This window comes from Macaca thibetana, chromosome 6 (genome assembly GCF_024542745.1).
Source record: "Macaca thibetana thibetana isolate TM-01 chromosome 6, ASM2454274v1, whole genome shotgun sequence".
NCBI classification, from domain to species: Eukaryota; Metazoa; Chordata; class Mammalia; order Primates; family Cercopithecidae; genus Macaca; species Macaca thibetana.
The window spans coordinates 30,102,697-30,122,596 of NC_065583.1; the positions used below are offsets into that span (position 1 = coordinate 30,102,697).

Below are 19,900 nucleotides of genomic sequence, written 5' to 3' on the forward strand. Positions count from 1 at the left end.
CCCAACCCCTGGCAACCACAAAACTTACTGCTGTCCCGGTTTTCCAGCATGTCATATAGTTGAAATCATATGATATGTAGCTTTCTCAGACCTGCTTCTTTTACTTAGTAATACGCATTTACGATTCCTCCATATCTTTTCAGGGCTTGATCATTCATTTCTTTTTGGTGTCGAATAATACTCCACTGTCTGGATGTACTATAGTTTATTTACTCATTCACCTTCTCAAGGACATCTTGGTTGCTTCCAAGTTTTGGCAACTATGAATACAACTGCTGTAAACATCTGTGTGCAGGTTTTATGTGGATATAGGTTTTCGACACCTTTGGGTAAATACTGCCAAACAGTCTTCCAAAGTGGCGGAACCATTCCACATTCCCACCAGCAGTGACTGAGAGCTCCTTTTGCTCCACATTCTCGCCAGCATTTGGTGGTGTCCGTGTTCTGGATTTCGACCTTTCTAATGGGTGTGTGGTGTGCTATCTCACTGTTGTCTTAATTTTGCATTTCCCCGATGACATAGGATGTGGAGCATCTTTTCATATATATATTTTTTTGACATCTATAGATCTGCTTTAGTGAGGGGGCTGTTAAGATGTTTGACTCATTTTTAAACTGGGTTGTTTTCTCAATGTTCAGTATTAAGAGTACTTTGTATATTTTAGAAAACAGTATTTTATCAGATATGCCTTTGAAAATATTTTCTCAGTCTGTGCCTTGTCTTCTTGACACTCTTTTACAAAGCACAGGTTTTTAATTTTTGTTTTGTTTTGTTTGAGACAGAGTCTCACTCTGTTGCCCAGGCTGAAGTGCAGTGATGCAATCTCAGCTCACTGCAACCTCTGCCTCCTGGGTTCAAGCAATTCTCCCACCTCAGCCTCCCAAGTAGCTGGGATTACAGGTGCGCACCACCACACCCAGCTAATTTTTATATTTTTAGTAGAGACAGGTTTTGCCATGTTGGTCAGGCTGGTCTTGAACTCCTGACCTCAGGTGATCCCCCTCGCCTTGGCCTCCCAAAGTGCTGGGATTACAGGCATGAGCCACTGCACCTGCCCTACTGGTTTTTAATTTTAAGGAAGTCTGGTTTGTCAATTATTTCTTTTATACATAACGCCTTCAGTGTTTTATTTAAAAGTCATTGTTAAAGCCAAGGTCTCTAGGTTTTCTCTTATGCTATCATCTACGACTTTTATAGTTTTGCATTTTACATTTAGCTCTATGGTCCACTTTAAGTTATTTTTTGTGAAGGATGTAAGATCTGTGTCTAGGTTCATTTTGTTTGCATGTGGCTGTCCAGCTGTCCAGCACCATTTGCTGAAAAGGCTGTCTGCTCCATTGTGGTGCCTTTGCTCCTTTATCAAAATTCAGTTGGGCCTCTCATTTCTCAGTAAAATGAAGATAGTAAATAATATAGGAATAATAGCTATCTCATATTGTCGTGAGAAATACATGTAAATGGAAAGCTTCTTAAAGCATAAACAATAAATGGTGGCCAGAATAATAGAAAATAATACCAGGCCAGGTGTGTGGCTCACACCTGTAATCCCAGCACTTTGAGAGGCTAACGTGGGCGGATCACCTGAGGTCAGGAGTTCAAAACCAGCCTGGCTAACATGGTGAATCCCCGTCTCTACTAAAAATACACAAACCAGCCGAGTGTGGTGGTGGGCGGCTGTAGTCCCAGCTACTCAGGAGGCTGAAGCAGGAGAATCGCTTGAACCCGGCAGGTGGAGGCTGCAGTGAGCCAGGATTGTGCCACTGCACTCCAGCCTGGGCAACAGAGCAAGACTCTGTCTCAAAAAACAAAAAACAAAAAAGGACAGGTAGCATACAGATAGGACTGATTTATCAGGACTGTGCAGGAGATCACAAATTGTCCAGTGTTGTCCAAATTTCTGTTGTTTTGCTTATCACTTTCATAATTTTTGCCCTGATAGAATACAACTCGTACTATAATACTTAAAAAATATATTTCGATGTTTACTAAATACTCTCTATTCATCTTTAAACAATAATATCTCTACACTAAAGGATTTGAGAGTATTTCTTCCTGATACCATGAAAATAAGTAACCATTCAGATTAAAAAATGACTGTCGGGGCCCCCTGTTTGTCTTTGGGAAACAATGACCTGGTCCTCCTCATTCCTAATGTTCCGCACACTAAGGCCCATAGAGAAGGGATTTGTCTGAGGTCTCTCAGTCAGAATTCCAGGGGCAAGACCCCAACTCAGGTCCGACACCCAGCCTGGGAATGTCCACACAGCACCTCCCTGCCTCCCATTCTCCCGGATGGGGAACGCCTTCTTATCCAGCCCACCTCCATCCTCTCCTCACCAGGCCCCGCCTTCTCCTTTTCGTCCACAGCCTGAGTCTTCACAGATTAGCCACCAGAGGGCTCTCTGGGATCAAGGACTAGTTTATGAGCCTGCGGGGAGGGCTAAAGGTTTTCAGGTAAATCCCCGCATCCTAAACCACTGGCACTCAGGTAGATTTTCAGTTCACCGTCATTACCCTCACTACCATCAGCCACCACCTCTACTGCCTCCTCTTACTGAGCATTTGCTATGCCAGGTACTGTGCAAGCACTTAGTGTCTTATCTCATTTAATTCTCACAAAAACCTAATGAGGCACCAGGCGCAGTGGCTCCCACCTGTAATCCCAGCACTTTGGGAGGCCGAGGTGGTGGGATCATCTGAGGTCAGGAGTTCGAGACCAGCCTGGCCAACATGGTGAAACCCCGTCTCTACTAAAAATACAAAACTAGCTGGGCATGGTGGCATGTGCCTGTAATCCCAGCTACTAGGGAGGCTGAGGCAAGAGAATCACTTGAACCTGGGAGATGGAGTTTGCAGTGAGCCAAGATCATGCCACTGCACTTCAGCCTGGGTGACAGAGCGAGACTCCATCTCAAAACAACAACAACAACAAAAACCCTAACGAGGTAGGTACTATCATCATTTACGAATGGAGAAACCGAGGCACAGATAAACTGAGGGGCCCGTAATTTGTGTTAGTAACTTAAATAAGGTAAGTCACAGAGTTCACGAGTGACAGGGCCAGGATTCCAATCCAGGTCGGCCTGACTCAGGAGGTGCGCCTTACATTTGGGTTCGTGAAATAAATGACAAATACAGAGGACTGATGAGCAGCGGCAAGTGCAACGGAGCAGGCTGAGTTCAGAACAAGCCAAGAGAAGGCCATGCTCACTTCCAGGTGGCACAGAGCCAGGATATCCAGATTTGGGGAGGTGGGGGTCTGCTCCCCTTAGGGCTCAACCCCAGGCCTCTCCTGAAGCCCTACATCCACTTTTGGGGCTGGGCCTTAAGAGTGGCACAGCGACCTTGAGCATTGCTAGAGGAGCAGGCTGGGAGGGAGAGGCAGGGTGGGGACCTGCTGCCATGCCGTGAGGAGTGGTTTCAGGAGCCAGACGAGGCCTTGCTCTTGGAGAAGGAAACGCAGCTGGGATTTGCCAGGACAAACCGTGTAAGAATTGGGAAACAGGAGAATTGGGAAACGGCTTCCTTCGGGGGCTGGCGGGTGAGGGAGGGCTTACACAGTTGTTGTCACTGTGGTTTTCAAGCCTTTACAGGAAGGGCACATATGTTTTATCAGGCATCAGGGCAGTGCTCTGGAGGGAGGCACATGGGATGGATCTCTGAGGCAGGCACGAGGCCTGGGCTAGAACTCTCAAAACGTGAGCGTCTGGGGATGAGGAAGGACAGAGCCAAAGGCCTTGGGGGGAAAACGACCTCTGTTGGACTGAAGATTATGTATGAAGATTCTAAAAGAGCTAGAGGGCAAAAAAGACCCACCAGGTAAAGTTTTAAGGCACGGAATGCTGTGCCCAGGGCCCGCAGCTGGTCTAGTATAGAAGAGTCAACCCAACCTCTTTGCACGACTTGAAACATTGGTGCACTGCCAGCCTGCTAGGGCGCCAGACCCAGGTGCTGATCCATCACCTGTGGTGCGGTGTCTAAGGACAGGCTTTGGAAACCCTCGGGCAGCCTCTGACTTCTTCTAAAACAGGGGCACCAGCTGTTTCACTGAATGAAAAGCAGGAACTTTCTCAGGCATCCAGCTGCAAAAAGACAATTTCAAAACTTGTCTCAAAATTCCTCAATGAATCCAAAGCGTCCAACCAAGAAAGGTGCTTGGTTAGATTGATACAATGACAATATAGTGATGTCACCTCCTTAGCAGGCCAGGGCACTATTCACTATGGAAGGAGACTACACTGAATTTAGTAACCAAAGATTTCAGATATATAATTAGCCCCCAGGGGAAGAGTGGGGGTAGATGTCATCTGACTTGATCAGTGCCCTCAGGCAGCTCACAATCTGGGGAAAGCGGCCGAGTAGTCACATGTCTCCAGCGCAGGCAGGTATGAGGATAACCAGAGGAGGGCGGTGACAGCATTGCTGAGGACGAGTTGTAAGTTCTGACTGAACTGGCCAGGGAAGGTCTACAGGGGCCCAGCCATCTGAGCTGGTCTTAAAGCAGAGCTTCCGATTTAGCACAGAAAGGAGGGTCAGCTAGGCTAAGGGAAAATCCCAAAGGGAAGGCCTAGAGGTTTTAAGTATTTGGGCAATGGTGGGTAGTTCTGATGGCTGGGAGTGACTTATGGAGGGCAGGGTGCAAAGCAGGCTGGAGTCAAAAGACAGGCTTGGAAATGTGCCGTGCTCACTGAAGGAGGTGAGGTAAAGAATGAAGGAATCAGCTGGCAGGGGAGAAAATTCCAGCGGCGAGGACATGAGGTTTGACATCAGACAGACCTGGCTTCGCTACTTTAGAAATGTGATTTTGGGCAAGTCATGTAAACTTTTATGCCCAGTTTGCAAAGTGGGGATATTACCAGCACTTTCCTTCACTGGATTTGAGTATTAAAGGAGACAACATACATAAAGTGCTTAGCGTAGCTGGTATAGTGAACGTTCAGGAGATGTTAGAGATATTTTACCATTACTACTGGAAAAGCAGCTCTTTGTGTACTATCCATATTGACACACTTTCCTTTGCTCCATGGCCACAATAAAAGGACATTCCCACCCACCCCGCCAGGCGCAGTGGCTCATGCCTGTAATCCCAGCACTTTGGGAGGCCGAGGCGGGCAGATGACCTGAGGTCAGGAGTTCGAGACCAGCCTGGCCAACGTAGTGAAACCCCGTCTCTACTAAAAATACAAACATTAGCTGGGCGTGGTGGCAGGCGCCTGTAATCCCAGCTACTCGGGAGGCTGAGGCAGAGAATCACTTGAACCCGGGAGGTGGAGGTTGCAGTGAGCCGAGATCATGCCACTAGCACTCCAGCCTGGGGGACTAGAGCGAGACTTCTTCTCAAAAAAAAAAAAAAAAAAAAAAAAAAAAAAAAAAAAAAGGACATGCCCCCAGCTAAAGGTAGGTGGGTGGGAGCTAAATTGTTCTCAGGCATTGGTTCCTGGCAGCTGAGGTGGGTGATTTCCACCCCATCCCCCACCCCAGCCAAGGGGATATTTGGCAATTCTGGAGACATTTTTAGTTGTCACAACTTGCAGGGTGCAACTGACATCTAGTGGGCAGAGGCCCAGGATGCTGCTAAACATCCTACAACGCACAGAAAAGCCCCTCAACAAAGAATTAGGCAGCCCCAAATGGCAATAATAGTGCAGTTAAGAAACTCTGTGCTAAAGAAACCCATGCAGCCTTTATGTAGCACGGAGCCGCTGGAAATCCAGCCTGGGGCAAAAGTACACTTATGCCAAAAATAGAAGTTATGCATATGGTTCTGCTCATTTCTAAAAAGGCACCATTCTGGATTCTACATCTGTGAGAGTAAATATCAGGGTGGGTGAAAAATGAAAGGCAATCTAACAATGTAAAGAATAGTATACCATGATAAAGCAGGATTTATTCCAAGTAAGTAAGCAAGGCCAGTTCAATATTCAAAAATCAGTTAACGGAATCCACCATATCAAAAGGTGAAAAAAGAAGAACTGTACGATCATGTCAGATACAGAAAAATCATTTGACAAAATTCAGTACTCATTCATGATTTTTAAAGTATCTCAGCACAGTAATAGAGGGGAACTTCTATAAAAAGTATACTACTTACATCATACTTCAAGTGAAAGACTGAATGCTTTCCCTACAAGATCAGAGACAGGACTAGGATGTTCACTCCCACCACTTGTTTTAAACTAGAAATTTGAACCATTGCAATATGGCCAAAAAAAAAAAAAAAAGAAAAAAGAAAAGAGATACACATTGGAAAAAAAGAAATACACCTATCTCTATTTGCAGATAACGTGGTTGTCTAAAAAGAAAATCCCGGCCAGGCACGGTGGCTCACACCTGTAATCCCAACACTTTGGGTGGCTGAGGTGGGTGGATCATGAGGTCAGGAGATCGAGACCATCCTGGCTAACATGGTGAAACCCTCTCTCTACTAAAAATACAAAAAATTAGCCGGGCTAATTAGAGGCTGAGGCAGGAGAACTGCATGAACCCAGGAGGTGGAGCTTGCAGTGAGCCGAGATCATGCCACTGCACTCCAGCCTGGGCCACAGAGCGAGACTCCGTCTCAAAAAAAAAAAAAAAAAAAAAAAAAAAAAGCACGAAATCTAACCAAAAACTCACAGAATTCTTGAGTACAGAAAGGTCACAGGATACAAGATTAAAATACATAAATCAGTTGTATTTCTATATACTACCAATGGACACACAGACACTGGAATAAAAAAATACCATTTATAATTGCTCCAAAAAAAAATTAAATACTTAAGTATAAATCTAACAAAACACAGGATCTGACAAATGGTTACAATAACAAATAGTGTTGGGAAGCCAAGGCGAGTGGATCACCTGAGATCAGGAGTTCAAGACCAGCCTGGCCAACATGGCAAAGCCCCCTCTCTACTAAAAGTACAAAAATCAGCTGGGCATGGTGGCACACACCTGTAGTCCCAGCTACTGAAGAGGCTAAGACAGGAGAATCACTTGAACCCAGGAGGCGGAGGTTGCAGTGAGCCAAGATGGTGCCACTGCACACCAGCCTGGGTGACAGAGACTCTATCTCAAAAAACAAACAAACAAACAAAAACCCACAAGTAGTGATAACAGCAAAGGCTGGCAAAGTTGCAGAGGAAACAGACCACTCATACATTGTTGCTCGAGTAGTAAAATGGTACAGTCATTCTGGAAAATGGTTTAGAAGTTCCTTTTAAAACTAATAATGGGGCTCACCATATGTATTAGTCCATTTTCACGCTGCTGATAAAGATATACCAGAGACTGGGCAATTTACAAAAGAAAGAGGTTTAATTGGATTTACAGTTCCACGTAGCTGAGGAGGCCTCACAATCATGGTGGAGGGCGAGGAGGAGCAGGTCACATCTTAAGTGGATGGTGGCAGGCAAAGAGAATGAGCGTGTACAGGGAGACTCCCCTTTTTAAAACCATCAGACCTCGTGAGGCTTACTCACTATCACGAGAACAATGCAGGAAACACATGCCCCCACAATTCAATCACCTCCCACAGGGTCCCTCCCACAACATGTGGAAACTCAAGATGAGATTTGAGTGGGGACACAGCCAAACCATATCACCATACAATTCAACAGTTGTGCTCCTGGGCATATATCCCAGAGGAATTAAAACTTATTTTCATGCAGGAACACTTGCACAAATATTTATAGCACTTTATTTGTAATAACCAAATCTGGAAACTATGCACATTTCTTTCAGTGAGTGAATGGTTAAATATCAGTACCATGGGATCCTACTCAACAATAAAAAGAAACAAACTATTGATAAATGCAACAACTTAGATGAACATCAAGGAAATTATACTGAGTGAAAGAAGCCAACCCCAAAAAGATACATATGGCATAATTCAATTTATTGAATTATTATTATTTATTCCATGAATAACAAAATTATAGAGATGAAGAACAGATTCGTGGCTTCTGGGGAAGGTTAGGGATGTGGGGGACTGAAGGGAGTGGGTATTTATAAAGGGGTAGCATAAAGGAGTCTTGAGGTGATGATACAGTTAGGTATCTAGTTTATGGTAGTGGTGTATACAAAGCTACTCATGATAAAACTGCATACAGCTATACACAAACACACACACAAACAAATGAGTATCTGTATAACTAACGAAATCTGCATCAGCTCTATGGATTGTGCCAATGTCAATTTCCTGGTTTCGATAATGTACTACAGTTATGCAAGATATTAACACTGGGAAGCCCAGCTGAAGGGTGCTCTGGACCTGGACCTCCCTCCTGTGCCTTTGACTCTTCCTGTAAATCTACAATTATTTTCCAATAAAAAACATATCAAAAGAAGTAGATGACTGAATTTTAAGAGGCAAAATATTTGAACAAATACTTCATTAAAAAGATAGGCCAATAAGCATGTAAGGGGGTGCAAAACATCACTAGTCATTGGGGAAATGCAAATTACAACTGCAATGAGATGCCACTTCACACCTATTAGAGGGCTAAAATTTAAAAGACCACAATATTAAGTATTGGTGAGGATATGGAGCAACTGTAACTGTTATACATTAGGAATCCAAAAGGGAACGGCCACTTTGGAAAACAATTTGCCGAAAGTTAACACACATTTCCCATACAACCCCATCATTTCACCTCTAGGTATTTACCCAAGAGAAATAAAAACATAGGTCTACACAAAGACCTGTACATGAGTATTTATAGCAGCTTTATTCATAATAGTAATTTTTTCATAATTAAGTATAGAGTATATTTGAGCCCAAAACTTGAGAATGGCCACTGGGGTGCACAGATTCAAGTTGCCCTCATAACATACTCTGATTAGCAGCAGTTACAAGTGAGTTTTAAGGAAGAAAGAAGAGGCAGTTTCTAAATTGTTTACCAGGAATTTACATTAAAATAACTAAGCCATAACAGCTAAAAATTTGAAGCAGCCTCAAAGACTATCAACTAATGAATGGATAAACAAATTATGGTTCACTCATGCAATGGATACTACTCAGCAATAAAAAGAATCAATTATGGATACATGTAACAACGTGGAGGAATATAAAAAGCATGATTATGTTAAGTGAAAGAAACCAGACACAAAGGGCTGCATACGTAATGGTTTTATATGACATTCTAGAAAAGACAAAACTGGAGACAGAAAAAACAGATTAGTAGCTGCCAGCGACTGAGTGGTGTGAGGATGGGATTGATTGCAAAGGGGCACAAGGGACCCTCTGGGGGCAAAGGAGATGGTCTGTATCTTGACTGAGATGGTGGTCACATGACTGTATGCAAAACACACTAAACTGTACATTTGAAAAGGTAGATCTAAATTTAATTACATGTAAATTTTACTCCATTTTTTTTTAAAGGAGACCAATGGCCAAGGGTCTAGTAAAGCATACCCATTAAAGACACACATAGTTCCTCAGCACAACCACAATAGGCTAAGTATGAGGAAGGCAACCTACATAGCAAAGAGCCCCAGGCTTAGGGTCCACTGTCACTCAGGTTTATGCCTCCAGTAGTAGTGCAATGGGCTTACCGGAGGGCCCTGGCTCTCTGGAAGAAGAGGTTACAGCCATTAGGTATAAATGTGAGCAGAAATAAAAACTTCAAGAGGTGGACAACCTAAAAGAGGATCGAGTGCTCTCCACAGAGGAAGTCAACAAGACATCAGTGCATGGACGGACAGCCAGAACAACAAGCAGAAGTACTTTGGAGTCCTGGTTTTCTACAAGTCAGCGAATATTTCAGAAAATGTTTAATAAGTCCTTTGTGATTATGACATATGGCACTTTACAACATTCTCTCTAATCCTCATGACAATTCCTCAAGGCAAACCTCCCTCTTGAGGTTGCAACAAAGACACGCAGCCAGCGCCTTGGGAAGCACTCAGGTTCTGGAACCAGAAGACTTGCACGTGTATCCCAATGCTGCTACCTACCGGTGGGCAGCTTGGCATAGCTGCTAAATCTCTTTGACCTTCCTGTTCCAGAAATGATAATGACAATGAAAATAGACTATATGCCTGCCTTCCTCTCTTGGTAAAATATTATACTTTTAAGAGTGTTCCTTGAAGGCTCTGTTTTTAAACTTATACAAGTAAGTGTATTTCCCTGAGTTCTATGAGCTACTCTAGCAAATTAATCAAACCCCAAAACAGAGTCATGGGAACCCTGATTTATAATTTTTAGCCAGTCAGAAGCACAGGTAAACAACCTGGTACTTGCAATTGGCACTGGAAGTGGTGGTGGTGGTGAGGGGTGTCACTCTTGGGGACTGAGCCCTCATCCTGTGGGATCTGATGCCATCTCCAGGCAGGTGGTGTCAGAATTGAATTGGAGCACACCTGGCTAGTGTTTGCTGCAGAACTGATTGCGTGCTTGCTGGTGGGAACAAATTCCAAGTAATTTTTTTTGGGGGGAACCAATGTATTGAGAATAAACATTTTAAGCCTTAAGTGTGTCTTCCCACTCAGTGACAAAAAGGGAAGGGAAGGAGTGTCATCTTTTCCATTGTCCTGTCCTGAAATTAATCTCCACATTTCAAGAAAATTAAGTGTTACCTATTGTGTCAGATTTCTTCAGAGAAACAAAGCCAGTAGGAGATATATATACACACACACATATATACATACACATATATGAATATAAATACACATAGAAAGACTGAGAGAGAGAGATCAAGGAACTGGCTCCCATGACTGTGTGAGCCGGCAAGTCTGCGAGTCACAGGGCAGGCCCGTAGGAGCTGATGCTGCAGTCTGGAGGCAGAATTTCTTCTCCAAGGAAACCTCAGCTTTGCTCTAAAGGCCTTTACACTGATTGAATGTGGCCCACCCACAATACTGAGAAAACCTCTTTTACTTAAAGGCAACTGATTATAGACGTTAACCACATTTACAAAACACCTTTGCAGCAACACCTGGATTAGTGTTTGACTGAATTATAAGTTGACACATATAAAACTGGCCATCACACCTGTCACATGGGCTCATCTGCTATGCAAGGAGAGGGCTGAAAATTCTTACTCAAGTCTTCAAGAGAAGCGGAAGGAGGTTTAGGGAGGGGAGGATTGTCTAACAGAAAAAAACAAAAAAAATTCCCGGTCCCTTTCTTCTTGGGCAACTCTTAATTCCATGGAAGGGTCTACTGCTTGTGCCACTCTCATATGAACTCTGTGGCATAAACCAGAAACATCTAACCCAGTATCTAGTCAAGGGATCTGAGTGATATAAAAAGGAAAAAAAAAGACACAGACAGCAACCTCTCAAAAATAAAAAATAAAATTCATTTATTGAAAAGAAAAAGCTTAACATATGATCCATGTGCAAACCCCCAAACAGGATCTATGAACTCTGGCATGATCCACATCCACGCAGGCACATAACATACACAGTACTGTCTAGTTAGCAACACCTACGGATTGGTTGATTTTCTTCACACACCATTGTTTTACAATAGAGTTACCAATTTTATTACCCACTGAAAGAACATAGCTTCCCGAGAATCACTTTGATTTAAACCAAATAACACAGTGAATGACAAGCACCCTGTACCTATATATCCTACCTTCCTTACTCTGATAACCTCCTATCAGCACCATTTATGTCCTCTGGCCAGGGAATGACTCAGTGGCACAAAGGAAAGAGAAGAAATGTTACAGGCTGATATTGTTGGGGCAAATAGCCTTGCAACCAGTCGGATTTACTGTCTAAAAGTATTAACCGTAATTTCAAAGACAAACCACACCCCTTCCTTTTCCCCTAATGGCCTCAGAGATCTGTAATGTACTTTGGAAAATTAACTTCTAAGGCAGACTGGAAGCCAGCCTCAAGTCCTGCCACTTGGACTCTGTGTCTTCTCTTTGAGGAAGCAGCATTGTGGACCCAATGGGGGCAGATGCTGAAGCTTGCCTTAACATCTCAGCAGCTACAAAATAAAATCCACTGATACAGAAACCCTTGCTGTGAGCAGTGAGGACAGAGAGCTGTAAACAGACATAAATTGAGATTTTTGCACTTCTGAAAAATATGAGGTGAACATTCGTGCTAAACAGAGATAATGTTCTAGGAAGGGAGAAATCTGAGAAGAGAAAAGTAAGATGAGAGATGAGAGAGAAGAAACATGATTTTTCGAATGCATTTGTTTAGGATCAACACTTTAAGACTACTGATAAAACTATAAATTTCCTGGGGATAGACAGTGAGCAGTGAGCATCAGCCAATGAATCCAGCTGCAGAGGAGAGATGGAAGAGGGCGGCTGAAGTGAAATGACACACATTCACACGTATCTCGCCAGGGCTTGTGCAGATGAAGGGATCTTAGCAGCTGGACAGCAGCACAACATAAATAATGCCACTTGTGAATGGTGACAACTGCTAGGCAGAGTGAACAGAAGATGCCAGCTCACACTCTTCCCAGCAAGTGTCTGCATTTAGCAGGAGGTGCACTGCCCACTGAGAGCTGGAAGCCTGCTCCCAACAGCAGCATTTGGAGGAGAGAACCACCAAGGGGCTCTGAGAAAGCTACCTCTGGCTTGGGGCAATTGGGGTGACAGGAGCAGGGTCACAAAGCTCAAGAGTATCTGGCTGGGAAAGCCCACGGCTCCCCTTTGCTCCAGCAGATGCAGCCTCACACTCCTGAAAGCCTTTGCTCTGTTGCTCTGTGATCGTATTTCTACTTATCATGGGAGGACACCAGGGAGGGTTCTCTGTTTCAAGAAGCCCTTTGGGCTGCATAAGAGATTCTGGGCTGGCTGAGGGCTGCTTGCATAAGAGGAGGAAGGGCTTCCTCCCACTACTACTGACTGGCTGATCCTTTGCTTGATGCCTAACAGCTGTGCACCTGCACAGCCAGGAAGGCCCTCCAGCTGGAGCGCCCTTCCTGGGTCTTCTGGAAGAGCCACGCAATCAGTCTGTCAGTGTAGCAGGAACACAAGCCAGAGATCAAACAGGCAATGCCAAATTGGCTTCCAGAAATCCTAAAGCTACAGCCAACTCTCCTACATACCGTGTTCTCACAGCCAGGCAGCAATAGCCTGCATCTTGCTAAGAGCTGGGGGACCCCCAGGATTCTCCCATCCAGTCCTCAGGTGCCAACATCACAGTCCCAATCTCAGAACCCGGCTGGGCAGGATGGCCTCTAGCAGCTCTGAGTAAACAGAAACGTCCACCAAGGAGGACATGGGCAGGACACAGGTCTGGCCCTCCAGGTGGCCTCTACCTTCTCACTGAGACCACTCTTAGCACCGCTGGGGAAGACAGCTAAGATAGTGGTTGGGCTGCCAGAGCCCGAACTTGGAACCAGGAGATGACAGTTTCCGAGCCCACTTTGGTAACTTCTAAACCTGAGACTTCAGAAGACAGGGCCTCTGCTACTCCCAGCTAGATTCGTGGTCACATAGCACCTGTTAAGAGTCCACCACAGAACAGAAAGGGTGGTGAAAAGCATCCTTCTCCTAAGGAAGAACAAGTCAACAATGACGGCATGTTCCTAAGTTAACAAATTATTAGGTAGGTGGGGAGTCACTACAATGAGAGTCCACTTTTCCCATCCCTTCACCTGGAAGTCAGCTCTCCTGGCTTTGGAACAGAAGAGACAGAAAAAACTGGGGCCATGTGGCTGGGTCACAGCCCTTATGAGCTTTGGGTGAAACACAGAAGCAAAACCCCTGATACATTTTTGCTGCTCTCCTTCAACCAACTTTCAGAGTGAACTGTATCTGCAGTGAAGCAAGAGCCTGGTGACGGAACAGAGGAGACAAGGGGTCTGGTCTGTTACTTACACAGGAACACACACACACACACACACACTGTGCACACACACACACAGCTAAAGAGGGGAAATTCATCAATGGCCTTCTGAAATACTTTGTACACCAAGAGGAAAGAAGAGGCAGTCCACAGCAAGGCAATGTATCTTTCTCTGCCTTCTCTGAAGTTTGCTCCCAAATCTGAAGGCTGATCTTGAGGAGGGCCAACCTCAAGGCTGTTTGCGAAACCCAGGGAGGCATTCTGGGGGAAAGACAGGGCTCATAATTAGTGTTCAGTGGTTCCTTTCAAAGTCTAGGCCACAGAGGCAGTGTGGGGCCGGGCACTGGTTCTGCCCTATTCCCCACTGATTGTAAACAACCAAGCACCGCGCGTAGTGTCAGACCAGCTGCTGTAAAGTCTATGAACTTAATGTCAAACTCTCTGTGCACACTGACCTCAGCTACTCATCCGTGGCAATAGAGCGGGTGTCGTCCCAGCACGATGGCAACTAAGCATTGCTGATCCTTTCACCTGGCAGGGGCTGAGGCTGAAACATGGGCCTGCATGCACACAGCCCCATTTTATACGCCTCTCGCTCAGCCACCCTTCCCTCAGCCCAGTGCACCCACACATTTCTGCAGTCCTTCAATGTCTTTTCAGTATGAAACCAGGCTGGTCAACAGGAGGCAAAATCTGCGCCTCCTCACCGAGGTACATTTTTAGATGATCCTGATTAAAACCTTTGCGTCCTCAGCCAAGAGTGCCGAGGACCCCAGCAGACATCTCCTGGAGCGAGCTTCTTTTCAGCAGGAGAAGTTGAGTCAAAGTTTACTGAAGAAGAAGTAATTCGTAATAGCCCCAGATCTAGAGACAGTCTAAAAACAAAAATCTGATTTTAAATAAAAGATAAATATTTTCCGTTTAGACAACACTTCCTATGTTTTAAGAGCTAAAGCAACTAAGAATACAGTACTGTGACCCATCTTAAGGAATCCGCGGAAGAGACGCATTGCCTTAAGGGGCACAGCAAGCCAGAGAGTCAAGATTAAAAACTCCAGTTTGGGGGGCCTGTTTCAAATGACCAGGTAGGTCCAGCCAGCCCCTGGAGACTTGAGTAGGAAGAATACTGAGATACAACATTTGGCAGAGAGATGAGAAAGAGGCCCAGCTTTACAAAGAGGGGGAGTTCCCAGTTATTTAATCTACGCCTAGACCAGAAAAGGTGAAAACATGAGGTGGGGGACACTAAAATTGTTAAATAAAGTGAACTGTGCAGTAAGAATGAATTGGGCGAGGCGCACCAGCAGCGGGGGAGGAAGGGAGGAAGGAGGAGGCATGATGAGGGGGAGCTGGAAAGGTCTGGGTGTAAATAGGTACAAGTGAGCGATGGCGGCCCTGTCACTAGTGGCACTTCTGCATGTCTGCCACCCCACTTTTCCCCTGCCCTCAGGTTACCTGGCCCGGGGTATCCAGGAGCCAGGCAGAGGGGTTCCCACAGCAACCCTGATTTTCCTCAGAGCCTGGACCATACCTGAGGCTCTGGGGACAGGTAACGGGGGACACACGAGGCAGGGGTAGGCAGCTGCAGAGACGAACCCAGATCCCTATATGAAGGCACGGGTGGAATTGATGAAGATGGGAGCATTGCTTGGCTGGATCAGCTCATAGAGGGCCTCATAGGTCCCCACCACAAAGCCCACGAAGCCCAGGACGCTGATCAGGGCGTCCTTGAAGATGGTGAGGGGGCTCATGCCCTCTGAGTAGAAGGTGGTGACCTCCAGGAGCGGTGGGATGATGAGGGCCAGGGCGCTGCTGCTCACGGAGCCCACCAGGGAGATGACCAGGTCCAGGCGGGGGATGAGGATGGCCAAGATGCCTGCAGAAAGAGAGGACATGCCTGTTTAAGATGCCCAGAGCTGGGAGAGGTCTGTCTCCCTGCTGTTGAGCAAATTCAGCATCTGTCCGTCTTCTAGGATTGAGAGCGCTAAGAAAACGCAGACATTATCCAGTTCAATCTCTGTGAAACAGATGCCCAGAAACGTGGAATAACTGGCGTCCCCCTGCAAGGTCAGCAGAACTGGGACTGGAACCTGGATCTTCTGGCTCCAGTTCCTGGGCTTTCAGCTTTTCCTGCTACAGCGCATGACTTCCATCTTTCTGCACAAAAGGAACCAAATTACGTTTCAGGGCAATCTGGTTTCTACCAAAGGAGGGAGGGTAGGGGGCAGAAAAGGAGGTGGACATTTCTGAGCAGCTGCTCATTTTCTTACCACTCAGGGAGACTCCAACACAAACATTTCTACTTGACTGACAAGAAACCAAATAGGAAAAGAAACCCCTCTTTCTGGAAAGACACCGTGATAAAACCGCATTTCACAGAGCATTTTCATACAGGTGAAAAAAAGCAGTTCTATGTGCAGGCTGACCCCTGGCAAAGCCCCACACAATGACCGTATCTCTGTCTCAGGACACCCACTGCCTCTCACATCTGAAACTCAGTCACGGGTGAGCGAGGAAGGAGGAACTGACGGAGACCAATGGTGCACTGCCGCAGGAGGTGCCATCAGCTTCCGTGCCATACCAGCCATTGCCAACACTGCCAGACAGTGCTGTAAGCAGGAGGCTTCACCGAATACAAGTATCCTAGTGCCCACTGACCCCATGCTTCCCATCTCACCGATCTTTCCACCAGGCAGGCAAAGGCCAGTGGTTTCACAGGTTTATTGAGGGTTGTGGGCTCTGGAACTAGGTTCTTGTGTTCAGATCTTGGCTCTGCTGCTAATTAGCTGAATGACACTGGGGAAGGTATGGTACCTTTCTATTCCCCAGTTTTCTTGTTGGCAAAATGGGGCTATTAACTGCTCCTATATCATAGAGATGTCATGATGGTCAAATGAGGTTATGCAGGTGCCTCACAAAAGGCCTGGTGTACAGTAGGGAGGTCTTACATGTTAATGTTATCGTCATTAGTATTCATCTTTTTGGCCATGAAAAGTGCATCCTGCTACAGCATGACTTCCTGTTAGTTACTAACCTGTCAGTAATCAAACGGAGTTTCACAGATTGTCTCTCCCACTGCTGGGCTACAGCTGGATGCTCCCAGCCTTGATACAGACATCCAGAGCTTATCTACTACCTCACTGATTCCTACGAGAGGTTACCTTTTGTATGAGAGGTTTGCTTCTAAGTTCATTTTGTAAGGCAAAAATGTAGTCAAGTCACTCTAAGAAGGCATCACCCTGATGAGATTGCCAGGACGTTTGAGTCCAAGGCAGCCAATGTCTACATCGATCACTGCTTCCTTGGATGAGCACCAGAAGAAAGGATTGGATTGCATTTCAAGACCAGATTTTGTAAGAAACACTTTAAACTGAAATGTCTGAAGTTGATTTTTGAGGAGCCACAAAAACAAACAAAATACAATAGCACTCCCTGCAGTAAGATGAGAGGCATGTGGGAACCAGGACTTACCAGGTAATATGGTTTGGATATTTGTCCCCTCCAAATTTCATGTTGAAATATGATCCCCAATGTCAGAGGTGGGGCCTGGTGGGAAGAGTCGTGGGGGCAAATCCCTCCTGAATGACTTGGTGCCCTCCCCAAGACAGCTGTTGTTTAAAACAGCCTAGTATCTCCCTTATCCTTGCTCCCTATCTTGCCATGTGAGACCTGCTCCCGCTTTGCCTTCTGCCATGATTAGAAGCTTCCTGAGGCCCTCACCAGAAGCAGATGCTGGCATCGCACTTCCTGTACAGCCTGCAGAGCCATGAGCCAAAATAAACCTCTTTTCTGTATAAATTACCCAGTCTCAGGTGCTTCTTTATAACAATGCAAATGGACTCACACACCAGGGAAAGAGTGGATTCATGCCTCCTGCCTCACACCTACCCTGGAGCTGTGCTGTCCAACACAGTAGCCACTAGCCACGGATGGCTATTTACATTGAAATGAATTAAAATGAAATGAATCCTGTTCTTCATTCACACTAGCCACATTTCAAAGTCTCAACTACCACTGGTGCCTAGTGGCTGCTGCAATGGACAGCACACACACAGGACATTTCCATCACTGCAGAATGTCTAGTGGTACCCAGCAGACAGCACTGCTAAGCACTCACTAGTGAAGGTGAATCTGCCTCTGTTTCACAGGTATGTAACTCCACAAAATTACTACAGTCCTATGGAAAGAGAGGCCCAGAGGGTGTAAACGACAGGAAGCAACAGAGCTGGGACCAGGATCCAGGACCTCAAGCCCCGGGGCCATAACCTCACAGACCTGATGGGCAAGGAAATGCAGAGGGAGGGGAGACAGGGAGTCTGGCGGATCAGTGGCAGGATCCTGTCTGTGAGGAAATGGGAGGCAGATACCCAGGCTAGCTTTCCCAGGGACGCACCACAGGGCGTGGTGGAGAATCCAGCACACGATCAGCCCTGACCTCTTTCTGCTTTGTCAAGTGGAATTGGACAAGGGATTCAAAGCCTGACAGCAAAGGGGCACAAGGATATTGAGTCTCAGATCCACCTCTGCCACAGTGTTATATACTCTGGAGCAGGTCTTCATCTTTCCTTCTTCTATTAATCAACCATAACGGCAATTCTCATTAACATCTTCACTGATCTCAAGGCTTTGAGAAGTGTGCAAAAAGTTTAGGCTTTTAATTTCCCTGCAACTCAAAAATAGTATGTTTTCAGCCCTTCGCTGCTTCGAAATAGAGTTGGTGACATCTCCCAAACCTTGAGGGTTGAATATGGAGAAAATTAGAGGTAAAATTGTAGGCTGGTGACAAAACAGCATTCTCATCACAGGTCATCTAACGCTCAACAAAAGAGCTGGTCTACTGTGGTACCGACACCAAGACACTTGCTCTCTGTGGGGTCTGGGTCTCCCTGCCTAATGTCACCCTCGCAGTGATGGCGCCAGGTGTTACTGTGGGGTGGAAACTGCATGGAGGAAACAGTTGGGAGAACTGAGCCCCAGGGAGAGGGTGGTATAGGAATGGGTGTAGGCTCTGGATTTGGAATGCCCAGGCTCCAACCTCAGCTCTACCACTCAGTGGCTAGTTACCTAAACTCTTTGAGACTCATTTCCCCAACTACTAAACAGGATGGTCAAATGATATCACTCATGTAAAGAAATCAGAGCTCTAAAAACCAGTAATAAATACTTCAATATTATCACTAGTCCCTGCTCCATAACAAGCTGAGTGGCACAGGGCAAATCAGCTTACTATTCTGAGCCTCAGTTCATTCATTTACCTGTGAAATGTGGTAACTGGGTGATGTCTGAAGTCTCGCCCAACTCTGAAATTCTAAGGACTACACATTCCAGTGTTAGTCACTTAGGACTGTGTTCTGGGATATGTTCCTCACCTCACTGACACCTGGGAAGCACCACATCCTGCCTGAAGGTGGCGCAGCGAAGTGATGGGGCTCCTTTCCCGGAACACATGGCTTGCCCAAAAGGGAGCTTCTAAGCCACTTGGTTTCGTATGAATAAAGGAAGTGTGAGTTTTTCTTCAGTCCCAGCCACACGAGCATCTCCACAAATGCTGAAGTCTGCTCAAGAGACAGGAGGCCTTTATTATCAGAGAAAATGAGTCCCTGGCAGGAGACAAATCAGAGCCTCTCCCAGCCCTGAGAGTCTGTCATCTCCCCACCCTCTCCCATACTGACCTAGCAGGACATATGGGCACTTCATGACAGTTAAGTGGAGTCAGAGAGATGCTCCACTCTGTGGCAAGAGTTAAGTGGAAACAGATACAGAAGCTTGGGATCAGAATTTTTCCTCTGATTGGACAAAGATCTTCTGCTTCGTCATGATATTTTATAAGTAATCTAAAAACTTGTTCTTGTTTTCACCACTATATAAGATAAATATGCCTAATAAAAATATCCTTAGTAGAGATTTTAAGAACATTTCTCTCCTCTTAAAGCCAGGATCACAGGGCTGCAAAGGGAAGTCCCTCTTCCTGTCCTAGCTGAACCACATACCACCACTGAACCCTACACAAAGCGTGACACCGCAGAGGACAAGAGCGAGCCTCCCACTAACATGATGTGGGAAGAAGAGAAGGATGTCCAAACCAAATCAGTATCAGCAGCTCCCAGGGTTCAACAGCACGGGTATCTGTTTTGCCACCATGGAAAATGACTT

The 19,900-nt window shown here is 45.7% G+C and overlaps 1 protein-coding gene across 4 annotated transcripts in view; it reads right to left on the minus strand.

Annotated features, from left to right (window-relative positions):
- Positions 1-11,262: 11,262 nt before the first annotated feature.
- SLC36A1 (solute carrier family 36 member 1) overlaps positions 11,263-19,900 on the minus strand; it is a 65,259-nt gene continuing 56,621 nt past the window's right edge. For all 4 annotated transcript variants that reach the window (XM_050793671.1, XM_050793672.1, XM_050793670.1 and 1 more), the window contains one exon: positions 11,263-15,623. In XM_050793671.1, the coding sequence (XP_050649628.1) occupies positions 15,352-15,623 (272 nt within the window). In that variant the 3' untranslated portion in view covers positions 11,263-15,351. The remainder of the gene's footprint in view (positions 15,624-19,900) is intronic.